This window comes from Martes martes (assembly GCF_963455335.1).
Source record: "Martes martes genome assembly, chromosome: 9".
Classification (NCBI taxonomy): Eukaryota; Metazoa; Chordata; class Mammalia; order Carnivora; family Mustelidae; genus Martes; species Martes martes.
In genome coordinates this window covers 90030540-90050914 of record NC_137896.1, presented here as the reverse complement: position 1 = coordinate 90050914, position 20375 = coordinate 90030540, and the positions used below count along the sequence as shown (strand labels likewise).

The 20375-nt window shown below is 50.8% G+C and overlaps 2 protein-coding genes across 3 annotated transcripts; one reads left to right on the top strand and one right to left on the bottom strand.

Annotated features, from left to right (window-relative positions):
- Positions 1-925: 925 nt before the first annotated feature.
- LOXL3 (lysyl oxidase like 3) lies at positions 926-17248 on the top strand (the record flags this gene model as incomplete). Its single annotated transcript, XM_080813801.1, has 13 exons — positions 926-1238; positions 2841-3004; positions 3607-3821; positions 13768-13987; positions 14228-14408; positions 14548-14702; positions 14945-15112; positions 15246-15408; positions 15618-15861; positions 15954-16069; positions 16149-16285; positions 16392-16503; positions 16688-17248. 13 exons carry the CDS (start codon positions 926-928, stop codon positions 16759-16761), a joined length of 2262 nt encoding a protein of 753 aa, XP_080669927.1. The 3' UTR covers positions 16762-17248.
- On the bottom strand, positions 17196-20372 carry HTRA2 (HtrA serine peptidase 2). 2 transcript variants are annotated; one of them, XM_080813803.1, is made up of 8 exons: positions 19830-20372; positions 19526-19730; positions 19242-19436; positions 18923-19030; positions 18659-18782; positions 18443-18512; positions 17662-17757; positions 17196-17554 (listed from the first exon to the last, which is right to left on the bottom strand). In XM_080813803.1, the coding sequence occupies exons 1-8, from the start codon at positions 20333-20335 to the stop codon at positions 17389-17391; spliced, it is 1470 nt and encodes a 489-aa protein (XP_080669929.1). In that variant the 5' UTR covers positions 20336-20372; the 3' UTR covers positions 17196-17388. The 2 variants fall into 2 exon arrangements, with proteins under 2 accessions (XP_080669929.1, XP_080669928.1); XM_080813802.1 differs by having other exon boundaries at positions 18659-18764; positions 18998-19030; positions 19830-20357.
- Between the last annotated feature and the right edge of the window lie 3 nt (positions 20373-20375).

Here is a 20375-nt window from a genome sequence, read left to right as displayed (position 1 = left end):
GGCAGTGTTGGCAGGAGGTTTGAACAACCCCACCCCATTCCCCCTCCCAGCTTGAGGCCTGGCCCTTCTGGGCCCCTTGACCCCGCAGGGCATGTGAGAGCCTGCGTGGATAGGGTGTGCGGTGGGGGTTCTCCGTGCACCCTGGGCTCTGCCGTGGAATCTGCCCAGACAGGACTCTGGGCTTGGCTGCCAATCAGGGAACCTAAGGTCTGAGGGGCTCCTAAGCCGCCTCACCTGCTTCTCTCCACAATCAGTAGCTATCTGTCCTCTGTCTGACTGGCTGAATGGAATCTCTGGATCCCTGCTGTCACCCCTCCTTGGCTCCTGCCAGGCCCTCTCCTTACCTGTTGCCTGCGTCTCTCTGTTGCTCTGTGTGCTGCCTCTCTCACGGTCACCTTCTATCTATCTTCCACATTGTCTCTCTCTACGGTCTCTTTCTGTTTAATCCCCTTTCTTTCCCACAGTTTCCCTTCCTCTCACATCCTGTCTGGGTGTCCCTCTTGCTCAGTCTCTATCTCTTCCTCTCAACCATTCTCTGCCTCTTGGTCTCTAATCACTGTCTTTGATCTTTGGGTCTCTTAGACCAGTGGGTGGGGCTAATGGAGGTGATAACGACAGCTAGGGAAGGACCTTGTGGGACAGAACAACTGATGCTGAGGGAGAACCTCTCTATCTCTGTGTCTCTGTCTCTCTCCCTCTCACTCCCTCCTCCCTAGTCGGTGCCTCTCGGGCTCTGTTTCTGCTCTTACTGAATTTGTGTTTCTCACTTAGTCCCTGGGTCCCTGTATTTCTCTCACACGGTCTCTGTCTCTGTCCTTCTTCAGTGTCTCTCTTCCTCTCCTGACCTTTCTCTGGGATCCAGGCTTGGCTTGGTCTTGGTTTGTCTTACACACTCTCTCTCTGGGGCACCCAGGCCTTCCCTGCCATGCGACCTGTCAGTATCCGGCAGTGGAGCCCATGGGGGCTGCTGCTGTGCCTGCTGTGCTGCTCCTGCCTGGGAGCTCCGTCCCCCTCCACGGCCCCCGAGAAGAGGCCTGGGAGCCAGGGGCTGCGGTTCCGGCTGGCCGGCTTCCCCCGGAAGCCCTTTGAGGGCCGCGTGGAGATCCAGCGAGCTGGCGAGTGGGGCACCATCTGCGATGACGACTTCACCCTGCAGGCTGCCCACGTCCTCTGCCGGGAGCTGGGCTTCACAGAGGCCACGGGCTGGACCCACAGTGCCAAATACGGCCCTGGAACAGGTGAGCAAGGCTCCATGTGTGGCCCAGGTATTGCCTTAATGCAGGGAGAGAGAACACCAGGGCAGGCATGGGAAGCCAGGACACCAGAAACAGCCAGTGACAAGTACACCCATGGTTGACAGTCACTTCTCAGGCCTGTGTGACCTTAGGCTGCTCAGTGCCTTCTCTGAACTTCAGGTGCCCTAGGTACAAAATGACTAGGTGATCACTAAATTCTTTTCTTTTGCCTATGTATGATTCCACAAAGACACATGTTAGGACAGCCCTACAGGTAAGCCCTGAGAGCAGATAAATGGTGTCTGGATGTCCCAAACAGAAGGGATCACAGATACTGCAGCTGACAAAATCAAATTATAGGCAAGAGCTGAAACCAGCAAGCTGGAACTGGCTAAGAACAAGGTGTAAACTCTTACCACATGAATTGGGGGGCGGGGAGCGTAGGAGGAATTCTGAGACCTGAAGATGCTTCCATTGTATGACCCCACAGTAGGATTGATGGCCAGAAGCCCAGGCAGTCTGCAGCACATCCCCCACTTCCCACTGGCTGGACAACTTCTGGAATAAAGTGTCCCTTGTAGGTGCCACATTTAAGAGAGACAGTAGAAAATGAAAATGCTTTCAGAGGAGAGCTGCCCAGATGTGAAAGATTGGAAGCCAAGTTTCAAGAAGGAATAGCTGAAGGAACCAGGGGTGTTTGGTATGAAAAGAAAAAGCTTTGGAGAGCACTTACTTGAAGGTTGTCTTCAAATATGAAGACAGTCATTTGGCTGAGGGGGTTTTCTGAATGGCCTCAAAGGTCTGAATCAGACCTGGTGGGGGAAAGTCATAAAGAGTCACGAGAACTCTGTGATGGTTCCAGTGGCCTGGTGGAACAGGAAGTAGGCATCCCAGCAGAAACTGGGTAAGTCCTGTCAGGATGTACATGATGGGTCCTTGCCATTGGCTGTGACAGACAAGTCACATTGGGTGGAGTCCCATGTGGTTTGGGTCCATCCAACTCTGAGAAGTCAGATATTCATTTCAATGTGGTCCAGGCAGAAAGAAAAACAAGGGGCAATGTGGCAGCGCAGGCAGGGCAGGCCCATGGGAGAAAGTGAGGCTGAGGTGAAAAGATCTTAGATTTCCAAGTCTCACAAATGCCTTCAACCCCTAAGTCCCCATGTGTTGGCTGTGTGGCCTTAGGCAAATTACTTAACTTCTCTGAACTCCAATTTATGTAAAATGGGAGCAGCTCTAAGAATAATCATGTGTATGCATACATGGCAGAGTGCCTAACGCTCAACAGGTACTTGATTAATTGTAGCTATCACTGAATAGGTCAGGATTGATCAGAAATTCAGTGTTGAGTCTCAATTTTTTATTCACCGTACCAACTTCTCGAGTATCCCTGAGATCACCACTGGCCCTCCCATCAATCCTGTGCTCCCTTTCCTCCCAGGGTGTCCTGTCTCTTGCACACCCATTATCTTAGCTGAAAAATGGGATCATCTTGGCCAAACGTGAGGCCTGTATGCTTACTCTCCCCAACATCCCTATCACCTCCCCCCCTCCTCCATCCTGCCTCCACAAGTCTCTCTCTCCCCCATCTCTCTCTCTCCACAGGCCGCATCTGGCTGGACAACCTGAGCTGCAGTGGGACTGAGCAGAGCGTGACTGAATGTGCCTCCCGGGGCTGGGGGAACAGTGACTGCACCCACGATGAGGATGCCGGAGTCATCTGCAAGGACCAGCGCCTCCCTGGCTTCTCAGATTCTAATGTCATTGAGGTCTGCCATTCATATGCACGCACACGCAACATACACATCCCACCCAGGATGGCCAGGGCGGTTTATGTGGGTGGAGGGGATACTAGAGGGTAGGGGATCCCATATGCCTCACAAGCTAATTTGGGTTAGTGGGAAGCTTAGCAGGGTGTGGGCAAAGAATAGAGCTAGACATATTAAAGCCCAGGTTTGTTTTAGCATTGGCATTCACATCACTAAACCTGGCATGAGCCTCTCCAGCTTCATCCCTGGTCCCCAGGGCAGCCGTTGCTCTCCTTCCCTTCAGATGTTCCTGCTCTCTGGGAACATCTCCCTTCCTAATCTCTCCTACTGCTTCCACGCCACTTCTTCTGCGAACTGTTGCCCCATGCTGGGGCCGACTTGGGCGCTCCTTCCTCAATCGCTTCTCAGAGCACATGCCCTTCCACTCTGGCGGTCCAGGATAGTCAGTTCACTGCAGAGAGCAGGCATGCCTCTCAGCCCTGTGCCAGCGCCTACTCGCCATGGGCTTTACAGCAAGCACACTGATCAGGGGTCTGTGAGGGTGAGAGGACATGGAAAAGGCGCTACTGAGACTCCTTCCTCTGCTTGTGGTCCTATCCCAGGTAGAACAGCACCTGCAAGTGGAGGAGGTGCGACTTCGACCGGCCGTGGGGCGGGGCAGGCGGCCCCTGCCAGTGACGGAGGGACTGGTCGAAGTCAGGCTTCCCGATGGCTGGTTTCAAGTGTGTGACAAAGGCTGGAGTGCCCATAACAGCCACGTGGTCTGCGGGATGCTGGGCTTCCCTAGCGAAAAGAGGGTCAACACGGCCTTCTACAGGTGAAGGGATGTGGGCGCTGAGTGGAGAGGGCTGGGATTGAGGGGTGCTTACTAAAAGGGTTGGTGTCTCGACCCCCGGGAGGGTCCGGGGCTCTGCAGCAGTGGAGAAATATGGAGGCCCTTTCCAAACTGAAGAGTTGAGAAATCTTGTGGGACCATGAAGGGCTCCTCCGGGCGGGTCTGAACTGGGGCAAACAAGGCTTCGGCTCTCTGGGGCCCGCAGCCGGGGCGAGTGGCGCGGGGCGAGTGGCGCGGGGCGAGTGGCGCGGGGCGAGTGGCGCGGGGCGAGTGGCGCGGGGCGAGTGGCGCGGGGCGTGGGCCGGTGCCCATGACGCCATCGGTTGGCAGGCAGACTCTCCGCCTCCCGGGGCGCGCGCCAAACCTCGCGAGGCCACGCCCAGCGGCCAGTGGTCCGCTGGGCGGTTACGGGTACGGCGCGGGCGCGACCCCGGGGCGAGCTCAGGGAGCGCGCGGCCGCGCCCTGCGGAGGCGGCGCCTGGGTGTGTCCCCGCCAGAGGGCCAATCCCTGAGGGTCAGAGGGCGCCGGGAGGGTGGGGCCCTGCCCTCGGAAGCCCTCGGAAGCCCTCGGGAGCCCCCGGGACTCCTAGGCGAATTTTCCGGAATATCCTTCGGCGGAGGTGCCCGGTCCTCTCCACCTGCCCTGGAGCCGGGGTGTATGCGCTGGCTTCCTGAGTAACGGATCCCATGCGTGAACGGCTCTCTGCTTACAGCGCCTGGCTACCCTGGAGAATCTTTTGCCGTCATTTTGAGGAGTTTTAGAAATCTTTACAGTCTCTCTGCAATTTATTTTGCAGGCTAAAATGCTAATTGTTTTCAGCTCTTCGTTAGTTGAGCTTTGCCGAAAGACCTCTTGACATCTAGGTGACCTTGCATTGGGTACACAACTTCAGATACGGTCTGATCAGGGCAGGGTACAGTAGAAATGCTCAACTTTGGATAGAGCATGCCCAGACTTGGTATTGACTTTCTGTTGAGCAAACACCCCACTGTTCATATTGAACCGGTAGTCATCTAAAACCAATTCAGATCTTCCCTTATCCTTGATGCTAATAGAAAAGCCTATTTGAACCTAAATCTATGTTGAGTTTACCCTATTAAATTAGTTGGACACATCATTGAAAAACCATTACAAAGCCACGATGAACCCATAGATAATCCTGACTCTTGACATTATTTTCAATTTGCCATCCCTCCCAGCTTCCTCTCGAGGATGTACAAGATAGCTATGCCTTCCGCCTTCATCAGAGTGACTGTTAAAATTGTCGAAATGTTCAAAACCAAAGTCTAACTCTTCATTACCCATCAAGTCTTTACTCATTAGTTGTGAAATGTTTTTTCCACTAATTGGGAACATACTGAACACTACAATGAGGTAGCCAACATTTCACCATTTTATCTATAATGAAATCATGGGACATTTTGTTAGTCTCCCTTAAAATCCAGGTGTATTATGTTCATGGCCATTCTCCAGCCTTCCAATTTAGTAATCTTGTCAAAAAAGGAAATCATGGTGGTTTGAGCTAATTTTTACTGAAATCCTTCTAGGTTTCTAAGAATCTCCATATATTTTCCTCACTGTTCACAAACTTTCCATTTAGTAATGTATTCTAGAGTGTTATTATTTAGCTTAAGGAATCCTTTTTCTTCTTTTTGAAAGTCAATACATTATCCAACCTCTGGTCTTCTCCAGACTTGCTCAGATTTTCCTTGCCTTGGCTGTCTGCACATCTGAAAGTTCTTTCATCTCCAAGTAATATACTTTATCTGGTCTAGAGACTCAAACGGTTTTAAAATACCTGTGTGCTGTACTCCTTCACTGTTATCTGTCTTGGGACTATATTTCTTTCTCTGTGCTGTTCTTCACCTTCCCTAATGCAAACATCAGGTTCTGAAAGATTAGTACAATGTAAAAAGCAGGGATTTCAAGTGACAAGGCTAGCATGAACAAAGGTGAAGAGATCCATTCATTCAGTATTTGTTTATTGAGTGTCTACAGTGTGCCCGGGGCTGTTGTAGCCACTAGGGATTCAACAGTAAACAAAAGGATTCAACAGTAGACAAAACAAAAATCCCTGATCTCATGGACTAAGGAAGAATTGGAAAATAGAAAAATTTTTAAATGCAAGAATAGCAAAGAGTGTAATCGATAAAAATAAGGCAGGGAAGGAGTTAGGACGTTGGAAGTGGGATTGCAGTTTTAGATAAAGCAGTCAGAGAAGGCCTCTTTGAAAAGGCATCATTCGAGAAAAGATTTAAGGCACAAACTGTGTAGAAATTTAGCCAAACATTTACAGGAAGAGAGATCATCAAAGATCCTAGGGGGCAGGGGAGGGATGGAGGGAGGGAGAAAGCACTCTTGTCAGGCTCCTAGAGGCCACTGTGTCTGCAGCTGAGGCAACAAGAGAGAAAATGATATAGGAAGAGATCCAGAAAGAATGGGGAGCCCGATCATGTAGGGACATTTGGGAGACTGGTTTTTTTCTCTGTGTAAGATAAGGTTTTGAACAGAGGTATGACATCTGACTTCCATTATTAAAGTATTATTTTGGTTGCTTTAAAAATAGACTGTAAGGGATGCAGTAGAGTCAGGGAGGCAGAGAAATTAATTAGGGGGTTATCGTCTCCTGAAAGCCAAGTAGAGAAAGTGAGAGGTGATGGTGACCAGTGAGAGTGGTGAAAAATGATCACTCTGTGTGTATGGTTGAAGGTAGAACCAAAAGGATTTGCGGATGGATTTAATGTGGTGCGAGAAAAGGAGAGGAGTTAAGGTTCATTCCAAGGTTTTGAGCCTGAGCTCAGTATGGAGTTGGCCTTTTCGGATAAGGAAGACAGTGGGTGGAGGACACTTTGTGTGGGGAGGAGGTGGGGGACATTGAATAATTAAAACTTGCTCTTGGACCTGTTAATTTTGAGGTTCTCTAAGACATTGAAATGGTGAGGCTGAGTAGGCAATTGGGTATATGACTCTAGCGTTCAGTTGAATAAAAGTATTACAAGTGTTGAAACTGGACAGTGTCACCAAGGGAGTGAGTGTAAACAGGAAAAGAGGAGTCCAAGGACTGAGCTGAGAGCTTAAATGTTATGAGATCAGGAAGATAGACTGAACATGCAAACAGTGAAGTGAGGTAGAAAGAAAACCAGGGGTGTGTGGTAGCCTATAGCCAAGTAATGGGCTTCAAGAAGGAGAGGGAGCGAGTGGTCACCTGACTCAGTGCTGCTGATGGGTCTAAAAGCACAAGGACTGAGAAACAAAATCTGGATTTAGCGAAATGGAGTCATTGCTGACCTACAGAGAGGACAGGGATGAGGATATTTTTCAAAAGTGGTTGACTAGAGTAGAAGGTTGTGCTGAAAAATAATGGAAGAAAGATCTGGATACTTAAAAGCTAGAAAATGGAATGCTTTTCATGCCACATTGGAGAGTTTCATCTTTATTCTATGACACAATTAAAAATAAAAGTATTTGTGTGGAACACTGATAAAATAAGGCCAGTGTTGTCAAAGTTTACCCAATAGTAGTGAATTGAGGGGTGGAGGTTCAGGGTGCAGTAAGGCTAGTTAGGAGTTTATTACAAAAGTGAAGCTGATTTGGAGGGTGACAGCCAAGAGGGAGGGAGTGAAGACCTGTAGGATGACTGGTAGCAGAAAATAAGAGAAGACATATGGCAAATGACCCTGAAGCTGCTGGAAAGGAGGACGGTGTGTGCCATCAGTCATCTCTGGGCTCTAAGGTTATACCCACCAGCTTACCAAGTGAGCCATCCTTGGCAAGTCTGAGACCCAGCAATTATCCCTAGGTCTGAGGTAACGTTCAGAGATCGGGAATATTTGTGTAGACATTGCAAACTGTTACTGAATCTGAGGTATGAAGGCTGGAGAAGGACACATACTGAGTAGAGAGATCATTTGTAGTGAGAAAAGGGGTTATAGGAGTCCTGGGAGATTCTGTGATGGGGATATGATCTAGATTGCCTTTCACAGGTCACATCAGACAGAGGGAGCACTCCCACACATAATACCATCATAAAGGAGAGGCAAGGACGTTATGAAGAACTCCACCTTCCTTAGAGAAAGAAGATACATTGGCTAGCTTTTAGAGGAAGCCAGTAAGATGTTGAGAATGAGCAAATCAGAATATGATGCATTTAATATTTTTTCAAGTTGGTTTTATAGTTCTACCCTAGAACATGTGAAAGTTATAGAATTTTAGAAGAGGAAAAGGATGTAAAGATAATTGAATCATTTACTGTCCTTTTGTAGGCAAAGAAATTGAGGTTCTAAGAGCTTTAGTGCTGAAAGCTATTTATTGAACTGCTATTTGAAAAGCACTGTGCAAGGTGCTGAGAACACAGAGGTGACAAGAGATTGTGGAAGACTTTACAGGCTACATTAAAGATTTGGGTCTTTATAATAAAAGCCCTGGGAAACAAGTGAAGTGTTTTCACAAAGAGGGGTGTGAGAAGCTGTGATGAGGTTTTGGGGCTCCAAAAGGTCACACTGGCAGCATTTCTGAGAATGGTTTGGAGAAGAACAAGAGTGGATGGACTGGAGAGCTGTTTAGGAAGTAACACTGACAGGACTTGGTTATGGACTGACTTTGGGAGTCAAAAAGAGAAGTATCAAGGTTAACTCTTAGGTTTCTGGAGTGGATTTTACTGAAAATATTATGGGTTTATTTTTTGGACCTACATTACATTTTATAACACTTTGAGACATCTAATAGAAACATCAAGAATGCAATGGAGGGGCGCCTGGGTGGCTCAGTGGGTTAAGGCCTCTGTCTTCGGCTCGGGTCATGATCCCAGGGTCCTGGGATCGAGCCCCGCATCGGGCTCTCTGCTCGGCAGGGAGCCTGCTTCCCTTCCTCTCTCTCTGCCTGCCTCTCTGCCTACTTGTGATCTCTGTCTGTCAAATAAATAAATAAAATCTTAAAAAAAAAAAAAGAATGCAATGGAATACACAAGGTTAGGTATAAATGAGAACATATAAAGAGAGGATATGGACTGAGCAGAATGCCTCAGACAGGGCTCCAAAAATTTAAGTGACTAGCTAGGGGAGGAGCCTGTGAATAAGACCAAGAGAGAGCAAACAGAATTAGGAATCAAACCAGACTGGGAGTGTTAGGACAGCCAAGGAAGGAGAGAAGAAGAGAACAGCAGTTCTTCTGAGAGGTAAATAAGATAAAGCCTGAAACCGTCTACTAGATTTATTTTTGCAGAGTGAGGGGGAAAACCAGAGAAGAGTGGGTTAAGGAATGAGTGGTAAGAGAGAGGATATAAAGTGGAGCATTTGACAACTCTTGACAGTGCTTTCAATGAAGAAGGGGGGAGAAATGGGGTGGAGGGTGTGTGTGGGTGTGTGTGTGTGTGTAGGAGAGATCTGAACATGTTTAAAATGATTCAGTTGAGGAGAGATTGTACGTGACTTCTCAACTGAAGAGAAAAAAGATCCTAAGGGATGGAATTCGGAAATATTGGGGGGAGTGGACTTAGAGAAGAGAGATGGTTGGATTGAGAAGAGGTCACATAGATGTAGGTAGGTTTTTATGTTTGATGGTTGAAGAAACAAATGATGGGTGGGGGGAACAAGCACATTTGTGAATGAAGAAGTGTAAATAAAGACAGGTATCAGTACTGGTCCTAAACAAGCACCAGGTTCTTAATATAATCTATGTTGTACTTTATATATAACTAATTATGCCATAGGATATTTAATATAAAAACCTTATAAATAACAGAGAAGAAGTACTTCTAAATTTCTAGATAATAATGCATTTTTCTGAGTACTAGTCAGAGGATTGAGATATTCTTGAAAGAGAACACAAAATATATTTCATTTTAGACAGATCTGAGGAAAAGACATTTGAAGAAAAATTTTCACACTGTACTTGTATGATGAGAGTTTCTAAACTCTTAGTAATGTCTCAGGAAAGGGACCTGAGAGTTATTGTACACACTTTCCTAGGAATGTTGGACATAATGGATATTTTGGCAAAAAGATCAACTAAATACATCCCAGGAAGAAGCCAGGACAGGAAAAATCAAGCAGCTTCTGTGCTGTCTCAAATCTATATATTAACACCCAAGTGCATCTGCGTACAGTATGTTATGTCCAGATAGGACTCCTCAGGAGAAAACAGCAGAGTAAGAACATGTTTAAAGAAGGGATAAGTAAGATGATGACAGGGAGATCCATAAACTTGAAAGAACAGACAGGCCAGACCTGCATTCATCTGTACACAGTCAGAAAGGACAGAGAGGGGGCAAAATTAAAGTCTTTAAAATCAAAGGGAGAACGAAAGGAGAGACAGCCCTAGTTTCCAGACATTAGATTTAAGGCAACCTCTTGAAGAATAAAATAGGTCAAATATTTAGGCCAATTAAAAAGAAATAAAGTTTTAAACTTATTTCTCTGGAAGTAAGTCTGGGAGCTGAGCTCTGTTTGTGAATGACTAAAGCATATGGGATTTAATTTAGGCAGGAAGGATGCTGTCATCCTAACCTGCCTGGCCTCATGTTCCCCAGTCAAACCAATTTAACGTTCTTGGACATTCAGCCTTGGTCCTGGTCCACAGGCCTCAGACCTGGAAATGCCAGAAGTCAGAGAACATCCAAGAATAAAAGACAGTCAGCCTCCCTATAACCAGGCCAGAGCTCTCTCCTTGCCCGGTCAGTCTGACAATCTTAACAGTCCTAACACCTTCCTACTTATACCTTTCCCCAAAGTCCTCCCCTGAGGTTTAGAGCAACCCTGATACTGAGCCTGGTCCTCATGACCCATCTGCCCCAGACTAGTTTCTGTGGATGCTGATATAGGGGCTTTAACAGCCTGAGTCCCTTTGTTTCACCGCTGCTCATCAGCCTGGTTATGGGCATGTGAAGCCATACAGCTGTGAAGGGTGGAGCCTTGGGAGTATCTCATAACATCCCACTGACTTTCCAACTTCCCTGTTGGAAAAGAAATTTGCCCTTGGCCCCGGCTGCACCAGCCTTTCCCACTTGGTTCTAGACTGATCTTGACTCTGCTATTGTCTTATCCTCGCAGAAAGTTGAGGAAGCGAGCGGCCAAAGCCTCGGCCCGACGCCCCAAGCCCCTTGGAAGGTAATGGGGCAAGAGCCCCGGGACCTCCTGTTTGCCCCTGTGGCCCCAGGAGGTGGATGGATGGAAGGCAGCCTATCCATGTCCATCCCAGAACCCAAGCTGACGAATTAGGGATGTAACCGCAAAATGGCCATTCCAGGGGGTGGGGAAGCAGGCATGGGGATGGGCAAGCTTTGATCTTAGGGTGCACAAGGAGGAAATAATGTAGCAATAGTTGAGGAGAAGCCTCCTCATCCTTATACTTCCCCCAAATAACTTGGACTCCGCCCCGGCCACCTGCATGCTTCCTGCCCCCCACTCTTCACCCCCACCCCTTAATTCACCCACATTCCCCTTCTCTCTCCTCCCATTACCTCTTATCCCCTCTCCCCTCACCTCTGGACAGACTAGGTTTCCCATCACTGTTGTGGAATCCACACAGCAACCAGAGTTCCTAAAATGGAGTTCAGTGCCGTGTAGCCATCCGTGTGTGTGGAAAATCTGGCCCCCTTCACTTTACTCCTTCCCACGCTCTGCATCAAGGGTCCTTCCTGGACCACATACCTAACCACTACCTCCACTAACTTCTTTCTCCTTTTTTCAGACAACTCACCAAGCTTAAAGTCAAACCCAAACCCCGAGTGGGCAGGGGATCAATCAAGAGGTAAATGAAGTTCAGGTGGGGTGTGAGGAGAGGGAGAGCGCAGAGTGATGATGAGTCAGGACGATGGGGCTGTGGTCAGGAAGGGGTCCAAGAGGCCCTCACCAAGACGTGGAGGAGCGGCAGTAGCTATTGCAAACCACCTTCCAGATGATTTACTGAAATGTAAAGTGATGCTGGCCCTTATGTTGGTTTCTGGGGAATTACGCTTATCACAGGATTTTTGCAAGACTTGATAGAAGTTCATCTACTGACTACCCTTGTCCCACATGCTTATTTTTCTTCCCCCAGTGAATTCTAGCAGATCCTCTGGCACTTCTGTCCTTCAGATGCCATACCTGTGTCTCCCTCAAGTTCAGTTTGCCTAAAGGATCAATGTTCCCAGCTTACCTTTATTTGATTAATTTTTTTAAAGTAGGTGCTACCAGCTTGGAGGTGAGACTCGGGGTCCCCTCTGGAACCTTTGCCAGGGATGGGTTCCCATTATAGTCCCTTTGTCTCTGGCCCAGTTGACACAATTAGGCTCCCTGTTCCCTAATTTTCTCATGGGTTCCTTTGGAATTCAAGGGAGTGGAAAGCTTCCAACCCCAGTGATTACCCCTCAGTAGGCTTCCAAAGGCCATTTGTACGTGAGAAGTCTCCCTGATAACTTCTTCAGGAGTGGCTGAAGACACAGAGAATCTATCCCTTTCTTCCATCCCCTCCTCTCTTCTGCACATTCTAGCATCACCCAGTGGTCCCCTGGGGGCCCTCCTTCCCCAGCTCCTCCTTCTGGTGGCTTCAAAGGAGCTTGGAATTTGGGGGTGTTCTTGTAGTGCCTTCTAGCTAAGGGTCCTTTGTGCCCAACATGGCCATGCTCTGGTCTTCCCTGAACCCCAAATTCAAGTGCATACTGCTGCTTTTACTGTGTTCCTTGTGGGGAAAGGGGAGGAGGAAGTTTAGAAGAGTGAGATTTTTTTTTCCTGTGGCCTCTTTGGCTTTTATTTTCAGCCACACAGGACTTTGGGAGAGTACCTGATGTGTCTGAGCTTCAGAATCCACTGATCCTGGGCCTCCAAAGGTATTCCGTAAAGTCTCCAGGCTTCCTTTGTCTGTTGTATGTATGAACTTTCCCTCTTCTCTGTGTCTCCTAGCCAATAACTTCACGTCATCAGATTCCTTCCTCTGACATCAAGTGATGAGCACGTTACTACAATAACTCATCGCCAAGCCAGCATCACAGGCCCACTTCGCCACTACGAGCCCTCCTCTCTAGACACTGCTTTCATTACGCGGCCCACTGCCATCTTTTATTCTGTTAGTGTCAATAAATAAGCCCCCTCCATCTCCCAAGGCATTTCTCCAAAGTGCTTCTAAGTTTTAACGTCTCTAGTTTAATCCCACTTTCAAGCTTGGGTGGCTAAGGAACCTTCTTTCTGTTACATTTAAATTGCAGAACCATAGATGACCTTATTAAAGCTTAGCTCAGGTCTGGAGAGATCTCTACCATTCTGTTGTGCATATTCTCCTTCTCTGGTCATGTGGTCTCTAACTTCTGTCTGTCTTACATTTCTACATCTTCATTCCCACACATACCAGCCCCAGTCCTTCCCTGTGTCCACCTTCTGGTATATTCTTCTCATAACTACCCATCAAATTCTGGCCTGGAAGGCCCTCTGGCCTCAGAGAAGCCATTTAGACCCAAAACTTACTCCTTTGCATCCTGACCCTGATTCCATTCTCTTAGCCTCAGCTAACGGAAGGCTCTATGCTCCCGTGGGCTCTTCAGGCCTCCTGTTTGTGTCAGCCACTACCTCCTGCCCATCTCTTCCAGCCGGCCAGTCCTGGCTTCCCACTCTCTCTGCCCAGCAGCCTCAACCCCAGCCTCCGTTAGGGCCAGCAACTTGAAGCCATTAGGAGCAAGGTTTCTGTCAGGTAATTCAAGACTAGCTGTCCTGTCCAGAGGGGACTTCGGCCGCTGGTCCCCAAGAACCCTCCTGTCTGGGTAACCTGGGCTTTTTCAGCCTGGAAACTTGCCCATTCCCTTTGTCTCTATGGAGGGAAATGCAGCAGAGAAGAGGGAAGAAGAATGAATGAAATGATCACGAAAGGTTGGGGGATGGCGGAGGCATGGAGGGAGGAGGGCTTGGGGCAGAGAGGGAGGAGCATTGTTTTACCCTGTTGCACCCACTCCTGTCCCCCCAGGCTGCTGGCCCAGCGGCAGCAACACTCCTTTGGTCTGCATGGGGTGGCGTGCGTGGGCACCGAGGCCCACCTCTCCCTCTGCTCCTTGGAGTTCTATCGTGCCAATGACACCACCAGGTGCCCTGGGGGGGCCCCTGCGGTGGTGAGCTGTGTGCCAGGCCCTCTCTACGCAGCGTCCAGTGGCCAGAAGAAGCAACAACAGTCGAAGCCTCAGGGGGAGGTGTGTGACAGTGACTCTAACCTTCCCCACCCCAGGTGGAGGTCCCCACAGCCTAGCCACCCCCTGACCAAGCACAGCCCTGACCTTTGAGGACAGAGAGGAACCTCTCTCCAGGGGGTGGGCCACAGACCTGAGACCACCCCCTCCCTCCCACAGAATCTCATTCATCTCCCAGGTCCACTTAGCCCTCTCTGTGCTGTTTCCATTCACTGCTTTTGGGCACATCTCTCTCCTCTATAGACCCGAGTGCGTCTAAAGGGTGGGGCCCACCCTGGAGAGGGCCGGGTGGAAGTCCTGAAGGCCAGCACGTGGGGCACAGTCTGTGACCGCAAGTGGGACCTGCAGGCAGCCAGCGTGGTGTGTCGGGAGCTGGGCTTCGGGAGTGCTCGAGAGGCTCTGAGTGGTGCCCGCATGGGGCAGGGTGAGGGGGATGAAGATGGGTGGAAGAGGGAAGGAGAAGGTACACACTCTCCTGGGAGGCACATCCCTTGGGAAGGAGACCCCGAGGCAGACAATGAAGGTCCAGTTATAACCTCCTGATCTTTGACCTCTCACCCTAGGTATGGGTGCCATTCACTTAAGTGAAGTTCGATGCTCTGGACAGGAACCCTCCCTCTGGAAGTGCCCCCACAAGAACATCACAGCCGAGGACTGTTCCCACAGCCGGGATGCCGGAGTCAGATGCAACCTGCCCTACACTGGGGTAGAGACCAAGGTCAGTTTTCTTTCCAGTTCGGTTCAGGGATCTTGCATCCTCTCCAGTCCTGGTCATGATCTGCAGCCTGACAGCTTCCCAGCCCACTGTCCCAGGCCCTCGCCACCTGGCAGCTCCCACCCGACGCCCTGACTCGCCAGCCCATGTGTGCCTCTGAATCACCCATCAGAAACACGCCTGCTACGGACTCCCATTACCCTCCCCCAAAACTTACCCAGAACTGCCATTCTGTGTCACTACAGATCCGACTCAGTGGGGGCCGCAGCCGACATGAGGGGCGAGTGGAGGTGCAAATAGGGGAAGCTGGGTCCCTTCGCTGGGGCCTCATCTGTGGGGATGACTGGGGGACACTGGAGGCCATGGTGGTCTGTAGGCAACTTGGACTGGGCTATGCCAACCATGGCCTACAGGTGAGTGAGGAGAGGGAAACCAAGGCCATTGCCTCCAAAGCCTGTGTTTGGGGCAGAGGACTGTGGAAATGAATCCCTTGGCCCAAGAAGCTGGACAGCAGGGCCTCACAGAAACACCAACATATATTCCCAGGAGACCTGGTACTGGGACTCAGGGAATACCACAGAGGTGGTGATGAGTGGAGTGCGCTGCACAGGGTCTGAGCTGTCCCTGGACCAGTGTGCTCATCATGGCACCCACATTGCCTGCAAGAGAACAGGAACCCGCTTCACTGCTGGAGTCATCTGTTCTGAGAGTGAGTGAGGCCAGGGAAGGGAGGCTCGGGGCCACCCCCTTGGAGAGAAAAAGAGGGCTCTAAGCTGAAGGGGTACTCCTTGTCTGTGAAAAACCAGCCTCTCCCCCTCCACAGGGGGAGGAGAAGCACCTCCATCTGTCCCTCCCATCTCCCCCTCTACTGCTGCCCCAGCAGTGACCTCCCGCACTCTGCTTCCTTCCTTGGGGCAGCTGCATCAGACCTACTACTGCATTCGGCCCTGGTGCAGGAGACAGCCTACATAGAGGACCGGCCCCTGCACATGCTCTACTGCGCCGCGGAGGAGAATTGCCTGGCCCGCTCCGCCCGCTCGGCCCCCTGGCCCTATGGCCACAGGCGTCTCCTCCGGTTCTCCTCCCAGATCCACAACCTGGGACGAGCTGACTTCAGGCCCAAGGCTGGGCGCCACTCCTGGGTGTGGCACGAGTGTCACGGGTGAGCGGTACAAGCAGAAGGGCAAGGTCCCTGGCGCGGGGGCAAGCTTGCGGGGGGTAGGGAAGGCAACAGGGGTCCCTTTGTCCCCACAGGCACTACCACAGCATGGACATCTTCACTCACTATGATATCCTGACCCCCAATGGCACCAAGGTGGCTGAGGGCCACAAAGCTAGCTTCTGTCTAGAGGACACTGAATGTCAGGAGGGTGAGTCGGGCCTTGAGCAGACATCGGTATCTCCATCCCACAGCCGTGCCTCACACTGACATGTGCCAATCCCTCTCAGATGTCGCCAAGAGGTATGAGTGTGCCAACTTCGGAGAACAGGGCATTACCGTGGGCTGCTGGGATCTGTACCGGCATGACATCGACTGCCAGTGGATTGACATCACAGACGTGAGGCCAGGCAACTACATTCTGCAGGTGCCAGGGGCCTGAGTTCCAGCTGCCAAGGGGGAGGGATATTTGTTAAAGACACCCTTGGATCTGAGGAACGCAATGGGTTATGCTGCCTTTCCCCCACTCACAGGTGGTCATCAACCCCAATTTTGAAGTAGCAGAAAGTGACTTCACCAACAATGCGATGAAATGTAACTGCAAATACGACGGGCACCGCATCTGGGTGCACAACTGCCACATTGGTATCTGGTGGGAAGAGGAGCCCAGAGAGGCTGGGCAATGGGAGGGAAAGACCATCATTCCCGTCTGCCTACATGGGTTCTGTGTCTTCCCACCCGCCTCTGGATCTCCCAGCCTCTCTGCTTCTACCCACCCTTCCCCACATTGGGTCTGTTTCTCCACCTAAGCTGCCCATTCACCTTGTAGGTGATGCCTTCAGTGAAGAGGCCAACCGGAGGTTTGAGCGCTACCCTGGCCAGACCAGCAACCAGATCGTCTAAGGTGCCACCACCCTCCTCCACAAACCACCACTGGCCCCTAAGAGCAGGGGTCTGAGGCTGCCATTACCTCAGGAGCTTACCAAGGAACCCCTGACATCAGCAGGCCGGCTGGACTCATCCAGTGTGTGCTATGGATGTGGAACTCTCAAGCCGAGGTTATCGCCCTCCTTCCCAGGCCAGCTGCCGGATCTGTGGCCAGGCGTGGGGAATTTTTGATCCCGGGCCCAGCACCGAGCCAAGCACACAACAAAGAGCAGCACCTGATTAACTGCCCAGAACAACAGACAGCAGCAGCTGGTTTTCTTGAATAGGGAGGTCAGAATGGTCAGCTCCAGTGTCTCCCCTCAGTTGAGGGGGAGGGGGGAACACAGCTTTACCTCTAACCTTTTTGTGGGGGAAAAGATCAGTACCTCCCCTTATTTTTGACTATAACATGATGCTAGGTATAATTTTATTTTATATAAAAAGCATTTTTATGATTCCTCAGAGCCCAGGGATTGGTGCTGGTGGTTGGAGGGACCTGCCCCCCACTAGTTCATTTAGTCCTCTGTCCAGGTACCCTCAGAGCCTAGGCCAGGAAAGCAAGGTGGAAATCAGAGCAGGAGACTCATATGCCTGCTGACCCACTCATTCTGTGACTTCGGGGGTCACATATAAGGTCAATGTTTCCGGTCCCCGCCGGATGCGCACTGCCAGCTGGGATTGGGTTCGAACAGCTTCATAAATATCTTCAGCGTTTTGTACCAGCTGCTCCCCAATGGCCAAGATCACATCACCTGGCCGTAGACCAGCCCTATGGTGAAAGATGGACACAGAAAGAAAGGAGGGAATAGACAGCCCAGGTCAAGGGCACATGCACACCTCACCCATCCCCACCTCACAGTGCAGTCCCTCCCTCACCGGTGTGCCGGGGAGTCCAGGATGACTTTATGGATGAGCACACCATGCTGAACATCAGGAAAGCTGGGTTCTCGGAGCTGTAGTTCAGCAAGGATGCTGAAAGGACAGAGATCACTCTGTTAACCACACTCTCCCCATCTTGCGTTCACCTCAAATCTCGCATCAACACACTGACAACTGCATGAACAAGGCCATGCACTAGATACTCCGGATACAAAGGCAACTGGCTCTCTGCCTTCTGGAAGTTAGGAAGTGGGACATGTATATAAAAGGTAACTAATTCCAAGTGATACATAGTATTAAATCAATAACACTAATGTCATTCTAGAATCCTAAGAAAAACTTTAAAGAGAGAGTAGAACTTAAGCTGAGCCTAGAAGAATGGTTCTGGTATTTAACTATATAAAGTAAGAATGACATAAATAAAACACGGGAGTAGGAAATCAGGTTGGCTGGAACAGAATATATTCGTGTAAGAAGCCATATCTGGATGGTTAAAATGGAGACAAATGGAAAATGGCCACTAAACACCCCATTAATGGATTTAAGTTTTTAAATCAAAGCAGTAATAGGATGAAATCCATCTGGTAGCAGGTGTACAAAATGGACTGGAGTGAGAAAGTCAAGATCATGAGAGAGAACAGCTCTTCTGATAGCCCCAAGTGTGAGGCAACTTATCTTAGATAAACATAAAATTGAGAACAAAGCTCAACAGAAGTGCCAGCTGCCCACAACTGAATACACTAGTGGTCCTACAGGTCACTACCCCTAAAGCTCATACCTGGGAGTCAGGGTCAGCATCATCACCCCAATGTAGCGGCGCTGGGACCCACTGATTCCAAACCAGGAATCTGTGATAGAGGGACAAATGAGCCTCACCCAGCTAACTCCTTCCTTCCCCCACCCTTTCCTCCCAGTAGACCACCCCCCCAGCAAAGCCCAGTGAACACCCCTCCCACTAAAAGGAATTCCCACCCCCATCCCAAGACAGGCTCACTCTTCTTTTCCCCACGATGCAGAAATTCCCGAAGGCGATCAGAAGGGATGGCAAAGGAGATTCCAGCCGTGACCTTCATGGTATTCACTCCGATCACCTCCCCATCCTGCAGGGATACAGCCCACTATTCCCTAGCCCAGCCACCTATTAGGACATGGGGATACCTGAACAAGAGTAGCAGGGAGTATTGGGGAGCTGGGGAGACCTGGTTGGATTCTGGGAGATAGCCAGCAGGAGACTGCTCAGAAACTTAACCAAAATCACTGAATTAGGGGAAGCACACCCCTTCTCACACTGACCTGGGGCAGGGATTCTTGGAAAGAAGGGTGTCCCACTCACCAGGTTAACCAGAGGACCTCCAGAGTTTCCAAACTGCAGGACAAGGAGAAAATATGGAAGAAATCCAGGGACTCTATGCTTGGGGGCATGACCAGGATGTAGGCACTTTCTCCAAATTCTCTCCTTTCCCAGCCCAACCTCTGTAAATAGGCTCATGCACCATCTATCACAGTTGGTGCCTGCACCCCACAGCCTCACCCCCAGCCCCCAACCTAGTTTTCATTTTTCTTATGTCAGAACGCACATCAATAGCTGCATCAGTCTGGATGTATTCCACATTGGTTTGGGGGAGGCCCAGGTCTCTGGCTGGACGCTGAGCAGAGCTGACAATGCCAGAAGTGATCGTGTTCTGCAGTGCAAAGGGGCTTCCCATGGCAACAACAAACTCCCCTTGCCGGACATCAGCTGAGCGTCCCAGGGGTAGTGTGGGTAGAGGCTCCTGAGGGAGAATGGATGTAACAGACCTGTCACACGGAGATGTGAGCAAATTCACAGCTTCAGTCAGCCCCAGCCCGTCCAGACCCCCACCTTCGTCTGAATCCTCAGCGTGGCAATGTCTGCCACAGGATCCACAGCTGTGACCATGGCCTCATACGTGTCGCCGCTAAGCAGCCTCACACGGACCCGGCGCCGATCAGCCACCACATGAGCGTTGGTTACGATGAGCCCGTCGGCAGCCACCACGAATCCTGAGCCATTTGAGATAGGGACTTCGCGGCCCGAGAAAGGGTGCCTGGTATGGGGGAAAGCAAGGATGTAAGAAGGCTCAGACCCCTGCTCGCCCGCCCTCTAGCCCGCGGCTTGGGTGCCTTCTGCTCTTCCCCTCCGTTACCGGCCTAAGATCTCGATATAAACCACGGCAGGTGCTGTCTTCTCCACCACGTCTGCGATGAAGTTGTACTGGCTCCGAGGAGAGGTGGGCGGCGGGCCAAGGACCGAGGCGAGGACCGCTGGGGGACCCCGACCCCCGCCCCACAATAACAACAGCACTGCCCCCCCAGCGCCCAGCGCCACCGCCAGCCATACGCGCGAACGGGTTCCAGGGGTCCCTGAGACCTCCCGGGTCCTGGGATCTGGGGTCCCTGCAGTCAGCCGTGCTCGGGAATCCGAAGTCCCCGACGTCAGACACGTCCGTGGTTCAGGGACCCCCACAGACAACCGGGCCCGGAGACTGGGGGTCCCATAAGTCACTCGGGCCCGAGGGTCAGGAGTTCCTGACGTCAGCAAGGCCCGGAGGTCAGGGGTCAACAGGGGTCCCTTCCCCCAGCGAACCCCCCCCAAAGCCCGCCATCCCCGGAGGCTCCAGCCTGCACCCCGCCCCGCCCTCAGTGCAGCCATCAGCTCCGCCTCGGCTGCCTTCTCGCCCGCCCTACACAGA

Excerpts from the sequence above, each read along its gene's own strand:
- HTRA2 (XM_080813803.1), bottom strand. The coding sequence starts at position 20,335 with ATGGCTGCACTGAGGGCGGGGCGGGGTGCAGGCTGGAGCCTCCGGGGA. Across the intron at positions 19,031-19,241 it reads AGACTGATGCAGCTATTGAT|TTTGGAAACTCTGGAGGTCC; the intron begins GTGCGTTCTGAC and ends CTTGTCCTGCAG. Across the intron at positions 17,758-18,442 it reads ATGCTGACCCTGACTCCCAG|CATCCTTGCTGAACTACAGC; the intron begins GTATGAGCTTTA and ends CTGTCCTTTCAG.